This window comes from Chiloscyllium plagiosum, unplaced genomic scaffold (assembly GCF_037043375.1).
Source record: "Chiloscyllium plagiosum isolate Xiang-an unplaced genomic scaffold, Cpla_swu_hap1 HiC_scaffold_26, whole genome shotgun sequence".
NCBI lineage: Eukaryota > Metazoa > Chordata > Chondrichthyes > Orectolobiformes > Hemiscylliidae > Chiloscyllium > Chiloscyllium plagiosum.
In genome coordinates, this window is record NW_028270164.1 from 25,031,896 (window position 1) to 25,049,147 (window position 17,252).

The window sequence follows — 17,252 nt, forward strand, 5'->3', positions numbered from 1 at the left end:
ATCATAACTTGGGTAAGACATAATGATGGATGCAGGCTACATTTTGTTGCTGAATAGCTTAATTTCAGCACAGACACAGAACTGCCTGTGAATGTAATATTTGTATATATTCAAGATGTAACAAATGTTGGGTCTTTCAATATTATATTGCCTACATCTAGATTATTCTATTATGAAGAATAACACAAGCATTGCCACATCAGGTACAAGTACACTTCTGCAAGAAAGTCACACAGTCACACTGCATTGAAAAACAGCCAGATATATCAAGTAGAGAAAAGCAACAAGTATCCACAAAAGAGCCCACAGAAAGATCAAGGCTGAAAGATAATTTGCAAATATTCCAGTGTTCATCAAATAAAAAGGAAAAAGACTGTGCTGACCATGGAAAAACCAGTGTTTTAGCTGCAGTAAGTTAAACCACTTTCCATGCAAATGTTTAGCCAGGAGGAAGACAAATAGTCAATAAAGCTTATTATCATGATTGCTGCAAAGGTGCCAGACAACATTTCTGAAGCATGCTACTGCAGAACTGTTGGTTGAAGATTTGGATGATTCACTCTACATCTTACCAAAGGTTATCAATTGGGAATTCCGACAAGATAGTGAGCTTCACAGATCTGAGTAAGGTCGGACCAACGATGATCCAGAAATGAAATCCTGGAAGGTGAAGTTGAGGCTCTGTGATGGAATGATGCTCACCGGAAGAGGCAACTTAATCTGAATGCCCAATCCAATGGCAACGATGAAGATTTGGAATTTTAGAATATAAACACAAATTGGAAGTTATTCAATATAGCAGAAGCAAAATCAAACGCTTGGACTGATTTTCCTAAAATCACAAGTCACATTGACTGATGAACAGACCAAGAAGCAAAATGAGACTGAAGTTAAAGCAAAGTGGTGTCCAAGACAACCATATAAATCAGCTCAAAACATTTCAAAGCTGGGCCAGAACTCAGTTCCACCACATCCCCAGGCTTCCCAGGGGCTATCCCCACCTGTTGGTTCCCTAGGGTCTTGTTGGTCCTGCTCCCCTCACTCCTTCTGGTGTGTGCTCTTCTTGCCCTTGCCTTTGCCTCCTCTGGCCATGCTCACCCCCTCTGGCCATGTCTGCCTCACCCCTTCAGCCCCTGCTCCCCTCACCCCCCTCTGGCCCTTGCTCTCCTCACCCCTGAGTCAGCCCACTCAGCTGATTTTAGCACTGCTCCTGCAGCTGAATGAATGGCTGTGTGAGTGAGAATGAGTGACTGTGAGTGAGGGGAAAGTGACTGATTGATGTGACTGATCAGTGACTGTGACTGAGTGAAGGGCAAATGACTGACTGACCAGTGAGACTGAGAAACTGAGGAGGAGTATCTGACAAATGGAGTGAGATTGATGTGCCATGCAGCAGGCTAAAGGCAACGTTAATGTAATGCAGGTGAGTTTTTCCACTGCCAACGCTGATCCTGTCGGCTCAGCCAATTCCACCTCCTCTTCTCCATCACTTTTGTCCTAATGCTCCATTTTCATCAGCTTTCAGTAACACTGGCTGTTGTCAGTTTGTTGCCAGCTTCTGTCTTGATTATGCTCATGCAGACTATTTTACTTTGGAAGTAGACTGCAAGCTGGAGGCTATTGCAGCGCAGGCATCAAGTGTGCATCAGGACCAGGCAATCCTCTGTGTTTATTGTGCAATTTTGTCTTTATAACTTTTTTGCACATTAATGAACATTTGCACCTTGATTGGATTTTCATTAATAAGTGGGTAATGTCCAGCTTTAAACATCATAGTAAATATTTAGCAAGCTCTAGTGTCACATCCACAAGCAAGCTGTCATCCAAGTATGTTTTGGAAAATCTAATTGATATTCAACACCAGTACTAAAAAACTACAGCAGAGCAGCCACAACAATCCTCTTGCAATGCACAAAGGTTACAGTGGGGCACTTCAGGCAATCAGTCCCCAGTCCACGGGTTGACTCTTCCTGGTGAATCACAACCAAAATTGACTGTTGCAAAATGATTTCTGTTTGGATTTTGCACATGTTGAGACAGGTTACATAATGTCATGGGTTTCAGTTTCATATGATTTTTTTGCTTAAAGAATGTGGATCCTTTCAATTTGGGTGATATGCTCTTCAACAAGTTGTGGTGTGGAACTAGGCAGTTAGCTCACAGGTCCCAGGAAAACCACCTTATTGGCTAATTTTCAGAGGAAATAGAATAAAAAGAACAGAAGCAAAACATTCAAGCTGCCATGCCATTGTTTGAAAGAGCTCTCCACTTTGCTGTGCCCCCTTCCCCAAACTTATTAAAAACATTTTTTTCAAATACTTATTCATTTTTCTTTTGGATGCCTTTATTGATGCTGGTTTCATCAATTTTTTTGAAGGGGAAGGTGAGATAATGGTATTGTAACAAAGGCCATTAAAATTAGGAAAGGGATGACAGGATAAACATAGAAAAAAATTACGAAGCAATCCAACTAGGGGCTCATGGTATATAATAGTAATTAAGAAAATCAACAGGGAATTTGGCATAAAGTTTTTTTTATCCATAGAATGGTTAGAATGTGGAGCATGCTTCCACAAGGAGTAGTTAAGGCAAATAACATCAATGAGTTTAACAGGTGGTTAAATAAGTATGAGAGAGAAAGGAAAAGAGGGGGTTATGCTGACAGGGTTAGACATGGGTGGAGCATAAGCACTAGCACAGACCCGTTGGATTTTCGGCTGGCTGCTAATCATTAAGCTGTACATTCCATATAAAAATTGCTGTCTCATTTAACACATGCACACATTTTTGTATGTAAATATCTTTATTGAAGCAACTGCACAGAGGCTGGTATCCTGTCACTAAGTCACCCTTTATCTACATGTGCACAATTCATGGACTCTGAGCAGACTACTCAGAGCCAGTCCCCATAATGAGGAGACTCTCAAAATCCCCTGTTTATTTTTTTCTCTTTTTTTTTTCTTTTTAACCCCCACACTACTGCCTAACTGCGGTAGTGCCTATTTTGTTCCCAGCACCCATGGTGTGTGTGTGCAGGTGAATCCCCTGTTTTTTTTTAGGGCAATGACACTCCTGATTTTTTTTTTTTCTTTTTTCTATTAACCCCCACACTACCACCTAAGTGCAGTAGTGCCTATTTTTTCCCCAGCACCCATGGTGTGTGTGTGCAGGTGAATCCCCTGTTTATATCTATCAGCCAGGGGTCCCTGATTGGCCCAGGTTAGCAACCCTAATCAAGGATCTGAGTCAGTAAGATCCAGCTGGCCCTCCATCCTGTCACTATATTAATTTTCATGCTCTCAATTGTCTGCTCATGATCTTAATTATAAGCTCTCTAATTACTACCTCAACAACTACCTGGGGTGGCACGGTGGCTCAGTGGTTAGCACTGCTGCCTCACAGCACCAGGGTCCCAGGGTGACAGTTTGTATGGAATTTGCACCTTCTCTCTGTGTCTGTGTGGGTTTCCTCTGGGTGCTCTGGTTTCCTCCCACAATTCAAAGATGTACAGGTCAGGTGAATTGGCCATGTTAAATTGTCCATAGTGTTAGGTGCATTAGTCAGAGGGGGGTGGGTTACTCTTCAGAGGGTCGGTGTGGACTTGTTGGGCCGAAGGGCCTGTTTCCACACTGGAGGGAATCTACTCTAATCAAACTAGTACTACCTTGCATTCCACATAATTAATAATTCTGCTATTAATTTATGGACTCTGAACAATATGTTTATATACCAATCACTCTTCTTTCCCTTTTCATTTCCCATCCACATCCATACTTTCCACCAAGACTATGCAGCGACATATTAATTTATTGGGAGCACTGCATTTATTGCCTTTTTAAAGCTCCTGCCAACCCCCTATCCATTCACTTCGTACTGCCACTGGTTCACTTCACATTTTCAAATGGTTGCTCAATTTAAGCGCATCATTAGCATGTTGCAGAACAGATTAAGTCAGAAGAGACTTTGTTTATATTATACAGGTCGACTGAGTCAACACAGACTTGCAAAAATGGAAGAGCATCCACAGTAAGATTGAGATGCAGTCCTGCAAATGTCGGCTCAGGAGTCATTTCAGTGCCAAGGTAATGCCTCCCATTCTATCACAATATTTGTACAGTTGTTGCCTGCATTCTCACACCAAAAATTAGAACATTTGTTGTAATACTGGGTACTTATAAATATACCTCTCAATCAAATCAGCTGTTAAATCAGAAAACAAAAAAAATGAAATAAACCAGCAGTTCTCAGCTGAACAGGTACCGATATGTGAAAAGTGAATGTTGCTCAGGAGGATTCACTCAAATGTAACAATGATATACCATTTACTGCTCTGTATCATAGCAACTGAAAGCGCCTGCTTCAAATCACAATGAAACAGGATTTGTATCCAGATGGTCGATGATAATCATTCAACCAACAGCATGAATGATGAATCTGTAAATGCTCAGTTAGATAAGATGTTTTGCCTTCAGAAAACCCGGTGCTTTCCATTGTCACTTTCATAATCAGCAGCAGAAGCAGAACATTGAACAGGGAATACAAAAAGTACAAAAAGAAATGTAGAGCATCATTTTCAGTCGTTGTGAATTGAATGCTCAGTGATGCCACATTTGTATAATTGATGAACTGTAATAGCTAACGAGACAAACTTCAAATAAAAACAGCACCAAACATGCAGCAGCTTGAGACTGTTGCTGGCTTCTGGTTTTTTTAATAGATATTTTTATTGAAAATTTAACATTTTTACAAGTTTACAAAAATAAAAAAAATCCCAAGTATAAACATTGATATACAATTAAATCTTAAATAAATAATAACCAAAATTTAACAAAAGAAAAATACCAAACGAACAAAAAACTCAACTAACTACTAATCTAACCTACAACTAACCAGAGTGTATAATTAAGTCTCTTACATTATTCAAATAAGAGAAAGAAAAAAAAATGATGGATAACACAGAAATTGGATAGTGAGATACATACTCGGAATGTGTTAACATCAAATGTAACAAAACTTGTATTCGTGCGGGATTCCTCTCCCAAGAGGCCCCGGACCAGCCAGGTTCGCCATCCCAATAAAATAAAAGCCCTTGTTAGGATGGCCGAAATATCTGTATTTATATAATTCAAGAAGGGCTGCCATATTTTATGGAATAATTCGGTCTTTTGGTGCACCATATTTGTAAGGAAGTCAAGGGGAATACATTCCATGATTAATCGGTGCCAATTTGAAAGTCCAGGGGGGCCCTCAGCCACCCAGTTTACCAAAATATTTTTCCTTGCACAGAAAGAGAGAGAGTAGAAAATAATCTCTTCATGTGCATATCCAGGGAGGGTAAGTTCGAAAAGCCCAAAAGGAGAGATACAGGGTCCACTCTAATTTCCGTTCCTAAGATTTCTGTCAGAGCACTTGCTACTTTAGTCCAATATGTACGGATCTCATGACAGATACATAGGCAATGTACAACAGTGCCCACCTCTATTTTACATTTGGGACACATTGGAGATGCTCCTGCCTTAAATTTTGCCAATCGATCCGGTGCTATATGGGCCCTATGAAGTATCTTCAACTGAATGGCCTGAGTTCTGTTGCAGATGGTGATTCTTCTGTCGTTTTCCCAAATTTCATTCCACATTTCTATAGAGATTTCTAGTCCCAAATCCTGATCCCATGTTTTAAGCAGATTGTCCATATTTCCCGATACTTCATCATGTAGTAAATGATAAATAGTACTGACGGAAGATACCCCCATTGGCCGTAGCGCTCTACGTTTTCTATCTGATTTATAAAGACTATCGAGTAACGTAATTTTCTTCTGTATGTAATCTCGAATTTGGAAGTATCGAAAGAGGACTCCATTAGGTAATCCGAATTTCTGACGCAGCTGTTCAAAAGACATCAGGACCCCTTCTTTAAATAGATCCCCTAAACAAGAGATACCCCTGAATCTCCAGAGTTTGAAAGTGGCATCTGTAAAACCCAGTTGAAATCCCCATGCTCCCACTATCGGAGCATAGGGGAATGTTTTACGTGAGTTACCCTCATTTTGCCGCATTATATTCCAAACTTTAATTGTGCTAAGTATTATAGGGTTTTTACAGTGATCCGTAATGATTTTCCTCTTGTCTGAAAATAAAAGGTTAATAAGTGGGCATTTTTCTTGAGAAGCCTCGATGTCCAGCCAGATTGATTGCGGGTCAGACAAGACCCAACCAGCTATGTAACTTAATAGGGAACTTAACTGATATTTCCTGCTGGCTTCTGTTAAAGTGACCTCTAGTGGTAATCTCAGAATGCAACAGGACTTAAAAGAATTCCGAAAATAAAAACAAAGGATTCTGGAAATCTGAAGTGAAAACAAAAACAAAATGCTGGAGAAACTATGTTCTGCTGAAGAGTCACTGGACTCGAAATATTAACTTAGTTTTACCCTCAACTGATGCTGAGCTTCTGCAGAGCTTTCTGCTTTTTTTGCAATAATTCCTGTTCAGATACCCCAAAAATTGCTGAATTCTCGGGATCGAAGTTCTTCAACTGTGTCAACTTCAAGGAAATTTTAACAATAAGAATTATGAAAAAAGTGACAGAATATTTTCTTAAATATATGGAGCTTTATTGATTTATTTTAAGAGTAATATTGTATACGCTCATTTAACAGATATGAGTAGGTTCCAATAGCAGTGGAAACAAGGTGCATCAAACACTTGCAGAAAAGTGAAAGATCCATTCCAGTCATTCCAGTGTGTATTGATTCAGACAGCAGTGAAGGACAGAACTAGAGTTTGTAGAATCACACAATACATATCCTATACCTCCAATACAACAACATAACTTCAGCTTGCGTCTTATATGCATGTGAATCTCTAGTTAAATGTGCCTCACCTTAAAGCAATTAAACTCCCAATAAACTTATAATTAATAGTATGTTGTCTGCTCTGGTGGTGTCAACAGAAGTTAGCTTCTTGTTGGTGAAACATTTTGCAATTCACTTGTAGTATAATTATTTTCTTTCTTGTTTACAGTAATGATATTATTCTGTTGACAGAAAATGCCAAGAAGGAACGTGTGATGGGTGTACATTCCACTTCCTGTGGGAAACAGCAGAGGCCTGTCCTCTTTGTTCAAAAAGTGATTACCATGAGATAATCGGAGCATGCATTAATGGAATTCAGGTATGAAGATGACAATGCTGCAGTTATTATAGATGAGTTGAAACCAGCATACAGTATATTCTCTCACAAACACATATCAGGGTAGATTTTCTGATTAGTGATAATTAATTGGTATCAGCCATAGAAAAATGGATAGAGATCAATTTTGTCAAGTTTCCATCCATTAATCTCCAATAGAAGACTCCATTTGAGATTTATACAGTAGAAGGACGTATTGGCATCTGGAGTTTTAACTGAATTGACGGGAAGCCTTTGTACCAATTGTTTGACAATGCCATGTTTCTGCCCGATAAATAGGATAGTGAAACTAGCAAAAGGGATCCTTCACGCTAGTTTGCTGAAATTAATTTTGGCTAAATTAATATTCTTTTAAAGTGCTGTAATATTTAATTTGCAATGGGACAGAATTGTTTTGTTGTTGAGAAATAAACTAAAAGGACAAAGTTTAAAATGAAGAGATACTTCATTTCGGACAGTGATAAGGAGAAATTCCTTCTCCTATTGGGTCATTTATCATTGGAATTCACTTACCTCTGAGAGCAGCGGGGGCTGACTGATTGTATATATTCAAGGCTGATTTAAACAGTTTTGATCTATCATCACATCCGGGATTCTGGAGGTCAGACAGGAAAGTGGAGTCAAGGCCACAGTCAGATTAGCCATTATCTCATTGAATAGTGAAACAAGTTCAAGCAACCAAATGGCCTACTCCTGCTCCTAATTCTTCTGACCTTGTACAGAAGGGTCTGGAGCACAAAAAGACAACTCTGAACAAAAAAAACAAAGAACTGCGAAAGCTGGAAATCTGAAATAAAAGCAGAAATATCTGGAGAAACTTAGTAAGTCTGTGGGGAGAAAGCGGAGTCAATGCTTTAGATCCAGTCCCCTTCTTCAGGACTGATTAGGGCTCGGAAAAGGTTGGTATATATCCTGATGATTGGGGTGGGGGTGGGAAGGAGAAAACAATAGGTGAAGGTGGAACTCTGAAAAAGAGAACGACAGTTGGAATGGATAATAGTGAGCTGAGGATAAAGGAAAGCTGCTAATGAGGACCACTAATTGTTGTAAGTGGGTTGGTTATGATGAAAGCTCACCACGCCCCCCTCCCCCCCCCCCCCCCCCCCCCCTCCCCATGTTATACCAGGGCCTGCTGTGTGGCGCTGGGGGAAGGACACATAAAAGAACAAAGAAAATTTACAGCAGAACAAGCCCTTTGGCCCTCCAAGCCTGAGCCGATCCAAAGCCAAGCCTGCTCCCCACCTACTCATGCATCTGTCCAGACCCATCTTACATGAATCTACCGTGCCTGCCTCTACCACCTCTGCTGGCAATGTGTTCCAAAAGCCCACCACCCTCTGTGTGAAGTACTTACCGCATGTATTCCCCTTCAGCTTTCGACCTCTCGCCTTGAAAGAATGACCTCTCGTTACTGAATCCTTCACCCTGAGAAAACACTTGTCTCTAGCCACCCTGTCTATACCCTTCATGATTTTGTAAACCTCAATAAGGTCCCCCCTCAATCACCTTTCTTCTAATGAAAACAATCCTAACCTACTCAACCTCTCTTCATAGCTAGCACCTGCCCTACCAGGCAACATCCTCATAAACCTTCTCTGCACCCTCTCCAAAGCGTCCACATCCTTTTGGTAATGTGGCAACCAGAACTGTACACAGTATTCTAAATGCGGCCGAACCAATGTCTTGTACAATTTTAACATGACTTGCCAGCTCTTATACTCAATACCCCGTCCAATGAAGGCAAGTGTACTATATGCCTTCTTGACCACTCTATCCACCTGTGCAGCCAGCTTCAGGGTAAAATGGACCTGCACTCCCAGATCTCTATGCCCATCAACTTATCCCAATGCTCTTCTGTTCATTGTATATTTCGCTCTCAAATTAGTCTTGCCTAAATGCATCACCTCACATTTTTCTGGATTGAAAACCATCTGCCACTTTTCCACCCAACTCTCCAGTTCATCTATATCCTCCTGTATTCTCTGACAGTCCCTTTTGTTTTCTGCTACTCCACCAATCTTTGTGTCATCTGCAAACTTGCTGATCATATCAACAGTGCCCTCTTCCAGATCATTTATGTATATTACAAACAACAGTGGCCCCAACACTGACCCCTGTGGAACATCACTGGTCACCTTTCTCCATTTTGAGAAACTCCCTTCAACTGCTACTCTCTCTCTGTTGCTCAACCAGTTCTTCATCCACCTAGCTAGAACACCCTGCACAGCATGTGACTTCACTTTCTCCATTAGTCTACCAGTGGGGAACCTGAGATAAGAGGGGAAAAGGGACCTAAGGGGCAACTTTTTCACACAGGGGGTGGTGCGTGTATAGAATGAGCTGCCAGAAGAAGTGGTGGAGGCTGGTACAATTACAGCATTTAAAAGGCAGCTGGATGGGTATATGAATAGGAAGGGTTTAGAGGGATATGGGCCAAGTGCTGGCAAATAGGACTAGATTAGGTTAGGATATCTGGGCAACATGGACGAGTTGGACTAAAGGGTCTGTTTCTGTGTTGTACACCTCTATGATTCTATGACTCCATCTCCTCAGTGCTTTTCAGAGTTAACAAGCTCAAAAAGGTCCTTGTTAAGATATTTTTGAAAAAATGCCATGCTGATGCAATGGAGAATCTGCTCCTGAAGTGAGGAACATTATTGGATCCAATCTAACATAAACTTAAATTGATAATGTGTTGGGGTTCAATTTAAACAGTATTTATGATATCTGCCGCTTGCTATTTCTGCTTCCAGAAAACTACTTATGTATGGTCAGAGCCAAAACTATGTAAAGAAGGTGTTGCATTGCCAAATGAAAAAGTAGTAACTTGCAAGACAATGGACTTCTTCTTGAAGATTGGAATAATCGCAGGGACAATTACAGCCTGCTTATTAATCACCACAACATGCTACTTTTATAAGAAAAATCAGAAGTGAGTGAATAATATTTAATATGTCAGGAGCTTTGGCCCAGTGTTTTTGGAATGGAAAGAGAAAGGGACAATTTAGTGTAAAATGGTAGCAAACTGTGGAAATGAAATGAAAGAGGAGATTTGTTTAAGGTGCTAGGCAAAAGTAGGGGATAAAGTAACATTGGATGGTTTTAACTATCTCAAGGTATTTAGAAAAAGAATTGCACATGCTCAAAATGTAAATTACTTAGTTCACATGAAAAGCTTCTTCCCAGATTAATATATTTTTAGTCTAGCAGGTGCCTATCATATGATAAGAGATAAATAATGATAAATAATATTGGTCAAAGAACAATTAGGTTTAATATGAACATAATTAATTAGGGTTAATGCTAATCAAAAGTAAATGATAAGGTGGCTGGTCTGGAAAAGGGCAAAGTTCAGTGAGATAAAAATTAGCTGGTCCAGATTAACTGAGGTGAAATGTTACCAAAGATGTTAACATTTATATTGAGATACATTACAGTTTGAGAAAATTAAGTATAAGATACTAGCCTTAATCGAGCAAAGAATGGAAACGCATTAATGGTACAAGTTGGAAGGAAAAATGAGGAATAGTACTTTTTACATTTAATGAACAGTGACAAGCGTTGTGAAGGAATGTCTGAACTGAGCAATGAAAATGCATGTCTTTGAAAATGTGAGTGCCGACAGATTAAGCCATAATAATCCAATGTGTTTTGGTAAAATGGGCATAAATTAAAGAACAATAATGTAATAGTTAATGTGTACAGTTATAACATTGTGGGCAGTTTTCAATGTCCCATTAAAGCCCAAGAAATTGTCCCAGTAAGTTCACCATGATAATACAATTTTGAAGTCTCAATGTTGTCATTAATACAATTGGAGCAAAGAGATGAGAGGTTATTCAATTGAAGCTTTTAAAATTATTCAACATCTTGATTTAAATCAAATCCAGAATACTTTAAAAGGGGTTGATCCTGTAATCAGAGGCTGATGCTCACTCATGTTTGCTTCTGTTAGGATTGCCTAATCCAGTCTACTATCACCATCAGTGTGGCCAAACAGTAGCAGCAGAAGTGTTGTGATGGGATGAGGTGGAGAGCCCTCACATCAAGGACAGAGTCTCATGTAAGGAAACTCCCAAAGACCTCCCTCTGATGAGTGCTGACTGCCTCTGTCCTTACTGAGTGTCAACCCCATTATTAGCGCTCAGTGAAGTAATCATTGGCGCTTGGGTTAGTAGGTCATCTTGACTGCACAAAAAATCCAGATACATCATGGGTTCAGGAGAATTGTTGAATTTCCTACAGTTTTTCCATCCATCCTCTGTTCCTTTCATCAGGATTTTTATTTTTGAACTTTGGGTTTCATTTGTCTGCAATCCCGCTTTCTTTCCTTTGGGTTTGATGGGGTTTTTTTCCGGTTAGAAACATCTACTTTTTGTCATTTTGTTATTTAGATAAATGATTTGGATGTGAGCATATAGTTAGTAAGTTTGCAGATCTGATGAAGTGCTTTTGTCCGAACCATCTATTTTCCTGCTCCTTGGGTGCTTCCTGACTTGCTGTGCTTTTCCAGCACCACTCTAATCTTGAGACTAGATTAGACAATGGTCAATCGAGCTCCTAATACAGGTAGAAGCAAATGTGAGAGAAGACCAGCTCTGGGTGGAGGAACAGCTCCTTTCAAAGTCTTCCAGTTACACTTCCCTGCATTTAGAACAGCAACTTAGCATGTCTCATATGATCTCATTGATAGGCCATGTTGTGACCCATGGGCTGCTGTTGGACAACCTTGGTATAGACGATTGAACCAAGTGCCTGTTCGTAATATCAAATGATAAATATATTATTTGAACACATTTAGGTTAGTTAGTTAGTCTGTCTCATGTACCTAAAATCCGTAATCTACTGCTGTAACAGTTCAAACTTCAATAAATAAATATTATTGAATAAAGAAACTCTAAGAGTACAAGAAAGATAGCATGGTGCTGGAAGTTTCCTTATGTAAAAAATAGCCCTCAAATATTATTAGAATTCAAAATACTGAGAAATGTCTAATTTCCAAAATGACTCTGTTAAACATTCTGGGTAGCAAATGTTTTAAAAGCCATACAAAGTATAATTCTTAGAAACAATTCACATTTATACCTGAATTATGTTTAGGTTAGAGTACAAGTACTCCAAACTGGTGGTGAATGCCAATGCAAAGGATGGTGAACTGCCAGCAGTTGATAGCTGTGCTATAATGGAAGGTGAAGATCTGGAAGATGATTTGATTTTTATGAGCAAGAAATCATTGTTCGGAAAGATAAAGTCGATTACTACTAAGGTATGATGGTATTTGGTGACTTAATTGTACTGAATACTGTTTTGTTACGTACTAACTATTACACTTTTAAGTTTTTATACTTAACTACTGTTCAATATTTAAGATGTATTTCAACTCGGTATAATCAAAAAGCATTTTTTAACATTTGTCATTGGAATTTCCAATCATTTGGACAGAATAGAATTAAGCCAGGTTTTGTATGCACTCTGAAACAGTCAAAATTTCAATTTATAACTGTGACATAGAAAATCATGGAACTGTTATAGTTCAAGATGAAAACAACCAGAAATTTACAAGATGAGATGTCACTTTAAATTTGAACCCTGAAACTAAGTTAATGAACTTAAATATGGCTGTACATATTTGTTGTGTTGCAGAATGTGCACAAAACATTTAATTTTCACTGTTTTTATTCTTACATTTTCTTTCTCTTCTGTCTTGAAGTTCCTAACTCATATTAGGAAACAGCTTCACAGAAACTAACCAATTCTCCATTATCATGTCCAACGGACTATTCCTCATGTGTGGTCTAGGTGCCAGCGGCTGTTTCGTTGTGCAATGAGTGATAACTAAGCCCAATCACAATCCAATCTGATGTCCATAGTTTAAGCCCTTTGCAAAAGAAGGAATTGGATAGCAATCATGAGCAGGCATCTTGTTTGATTGTGTCCCCTAAAACAGCATTTAGGGCATTGGTAATATTCATATTGCCATGCTGTTTGAGGTCAACTGACACAACAAGCGACTTGAAAATGGCATCTTTCTGATTGTTTGGATCATGTGTAACTTAAGCAAAAACTGTTCCAACTTGAACCAAATTGTGGGTAACTTCATAATTACAGAACAATTGACAAACCTTTAGAAGCGTGCCTGAGAGTGTACTAAACCATGTGATGGCATTTACGTTATTCCAATTTATTTTGGCACTATAATCATTGACCCAGATTATCATAAAGATATTTCAGAATTACTTACAGTGTGGAAACAGGCCCTTCGGCCCAACAAGTCCACACTGAAGTGCAATCCACCCAGACCCATTCCCCTACATTTACCCCTTCGCCTAACACTACGGGCAATGTAGCATGGCTAATTCACCTAACCTGCACATTTTTGGGGGAAAACCAGAGCAAACCCACGCAGACACAGGGAGAATGTGCAAACTCCACACAGTCAGTCACTTGAGGTGGGAATTGAACCCAGTTCTCTGGCTCTGTAAGGTAGCAGTGCTAACCACTGTGCTACCGTGCCGCATGTACTAATGAAACTAAATTTCGGCAGGCACTTGGATAGGAGGAATAGTGATCTTTTCCTTGCGTTGACTGTCTAACAATTAGCTCAGGACTGTGAAATTAATTAACATTGCTAACCTTTAATGCTATGTTAGCTGATATATTTCTATTTGTTCCTCTCTCACATTTGAATGCATATTTTTACATTTGAACTGTCTATTTTTTTTTAGCCTTCATATATACATGATCTTGGTATAGAAGAATGTTTTGACCTAGGAAACACAATGTTAGACTGAAGTTCAGTGTCCTCCACTTAGATAGCAATGGTGAGCAATAGATGAGGAAAGAAGCAAAACACCTGACGGTAAAATCGAGCTAATACTTTATAGAAATTAATAATGAACAAGAACAATGGGGAGGTGTAAATCAATAGATTCTCTTTAATTGATATTGTAATACTTTAATGTTTAGAACAATAATAAATTTCAATAGAATCCAAGTTCTTAGGATTAGAAAACTGTGTTTAAATTCATTTTTCACAATTAAATGCATAATCTACATTGTTGAGGTAGAAATAGAAAGTCTTGGTAAAATGTTTGATTAAGGAGAAAAGGTTTTTATGCTGATGAAGTCTTTCCGGGGATAGTCAGAGCACTCATGACCAACATTTTGACTAAAGAGTTATATTTTGAGAAACCTTTTAAAAGTGGTGAAGGAGGTGATGAGGCATGTTTTGCATGTTTCAAAGAGTAATGCCTTGGCCGTCTGCACACTTTGCTGCGAAGAGAAAGAGCACTGGGGGTGAGAGGTGCTCAGGAGGCCAGAGTCAGAGGATCACAAGATCTATGGAGAAGCATGGGCTGAAGCCACGAAGGAATTCATAAATGAGAACTAGGAGTTTAAGTAAGATTCAATAGGAGATATGCAGACAATAAGAGACCACGCGTACATTCCAATGACCTTATATAAACAACTGAAGCCAAAGATTTTTCATCACCTCTATGGATGGTTTATTTTGCTTAAAAAGTCTATATAGTATATGGACACCTGTGTTCCACTGTGTAATGAATGCCCATTGTTAACGCTTCATCATTTTTTTATTTCTAACATGATGCTTCCACTGTTCATGTTCAAGTATTTTTATCAAGAGCATTTTATCTGTAGCTTATACTTAGATTTAAGAAGTTGTACTTGAATGTATGCCTGTGACAATAAAATAAGTAGTCTACTGACAGAATGAAATTATTAGTTATTGTCAGTTGGCTGAAACTTTACACCTATTTTCTCTTATTAGGACAGACAAGCAATCAACCCTAGTGAAGTGCAGGCACAGGTTCTTCTTTTCCAAACGCTATAATTTCTCGTAGCAATGGAGGTGAAATGCAATCATAGAGTCATAGATTCATAGAGATGTACAGCATAGAAACAGACCCTTCAGTCCAACCCGTCCATGTAGACCAGATATCCCAACCCAATCTAGTCCCTCCTGCCAGCACCCGGCCCATATCCCTCCAAACCCTCCCTGTCAAGTGAGCTGGTAATCTAGTTTTCACAAAGAATGTTGTTCATGCTATTGGCAATCTACACATCTTTGCAGTGAATTAGGGAAAACATAAATCCTAATTTTTATATCGTAACACCAGACCTAACTCCCCAAATTCTGTATTACCACTTAAATATCAGTTGTTATCTTTCAGACACCTACCATCTGTTTTAAGGTTGCATGTATTGTCTTTTCCCAGGTGCCTGGTAACCATTAGAAGCCCCTTCACATATTGTTGTCCAACTACATTTATCCTGCTCTCCCCATTGTTGTTCATATTTTCTCCACCTGTGCTTACTGGTCTCTGTTAGTCTGGTCCCAACAAGACCCCAAGCATACCTCAAAGACCAGATCCATTGCTGAAGGCATGTCCCCAGCCATTGCTCCTACTGGTGCTGCCAGTCTGCAGAGCAGCTGAATCTTCAATTGGTCAGTGGATCTGTGAGATAGGAATTCCACCTACAGAGAGACAGGAGGTTCACCTCTTGGGAATTGAAGGCTGTCACTCAAGACATTAAAATGAGTCAAGCTAACGAAGACGAGGGGTGGGATCTCACCAAAAAATCTTTGAGGAGCCACCGTCTGTGTTTAATCCAGCCCACAGTATCCAAGCCATTTGATCCATCAACTCTATGCTGACTCTCTGTAGGCCACGTCTATCAGATCAATTCCCCAGTCTATCGCCATAGTCCTGAATGTTTCCCTCAAGTGTCAATCCAATTTCCTCTTGCAAGTATTGGTCATCTCTGCTCCAACCCTTGAAAAAGGCAACAAGCCGCAGGTAATTATCATTCACTCTGTGTAAAAAAAAAATGTCTTCCCATTCCCCAGTGTCTCTTGCCTAATCTTTTCCTCATATCAACATGATGTGGAGGCGCCATTGTTAGACTGAGGTGGACAAAGTTAAAAATCATGCAACACTAGGTTATAGTCCAACAGGTTTATTTGGAAGTACTAACTTTCGGAGCTCTGCTCCTTCATCAGGAGTGCTATAAATTCTGTGTCTTATGATCCTGCCCCACTGGCTACCTGACGAAGAAGCAGCACTCCGAAAACTAGTACTTCCAAATAAACTCATATCAACAATTAGTGCAAACACTTTGGCCGCCTTATCTTAACCTGCCATAATCTTGTACACTTGTGTTAAATCTTCCCTTCATCTCTTTTGCTCCAAGGAGAACAACCTCAGCTTTTCCAACCCAATCTTGGAGCAAAAGTCCTTCATCCTGAAGCCATTTATTATTTTTCATACCTGATAATTCAATATCTGTTATTCATGCTCCACCTTTCCATAGCTTCTGTCATGTTAGATAACAATTTCTAAGTTAATTGATCATTTTGGGCTCTGCCTCCTTTTGTATTCTTGTATTGCATCTGCCTCGCTCTCAAAGATCAGCCCAACAAACATGAGAGATGACATTTTTGATCTTCCATTGCAGATAAAGCTATATAAATTCACACTGCCACCACAGCATTTTGGTGGTTGGATTTCATTTCTTGTTGATCAAAAACTGGCAAAATATAGACTTTATGAATATCAGTGGGTTTTTTTTAGCTGTAGCAGAAATAAGAAAATAACTGCGAAAGAAAACCTAACTGCACATATAAATAGACAAAAAGCATAACATGACTGTTTCACTCAAGAGGCTAGTATAGCTACAAGAAACCAGAAGGTGTTTAAACAACTATTAGAGTCAGACATTTCCAAATTAGTCTAAGCCTTCTCTGAAGAAGAATGTGAACTAATTCTGAATAAATGCAAATATGCAATGTTTGCATTATATAATATTAGACAAAACAGTGTGACTAGTATTCCAGGTTATAACTTTATTGCTTCCTGCTCACATGGAACACTTAAACAATAAATCATGTCAACTTGCCTTTGCAAATCTCCCATGAGAAATTGGTTTCTTATCCAATGAATGTGAAAATGATTTTTTCGTTTATGCAATTCTGCCTTGGAAACAATCATATTTTAGCAATCAAAATGTTTAATAACTGCAGTAATATACATAATATACAGA

At 39.1% G+C, this 17,252-nt stretch overlaps 1 protein-coding gene across 1 annotated transcript in view; it reads left to right on the top strand.

Annotated features, from left to right (window-relative positions):
* elapor1 (endosome-lysosome associated apoptosis and autophagy regulator 1) overlaps positions 1-17,252 on the top strand; it is a 132,756-nt gene that overhangs the window by 106,609 nt on the left and 8,895 nt on the right. Inside the window, exons 18-21 of the mRNA XM_043716712.2 lie at positions 3,981-4,082; positions 7,046-7,172; positions 9,944-10,122; positions 12,291-12,456. Coding sequence (XP_043572647.1) covers positions 3,981-4,082; positions 7,046-7,172; positions 9,944-10,122; positions 12,291-12,456 — 574 coding nt within the window. The remainder of the gene's footprint in view (positions 1-3,980; positions 4,083-7,045; positions 7,173-9,943; positions 10,123-12,290; positions 12,457-17,252) is intronic.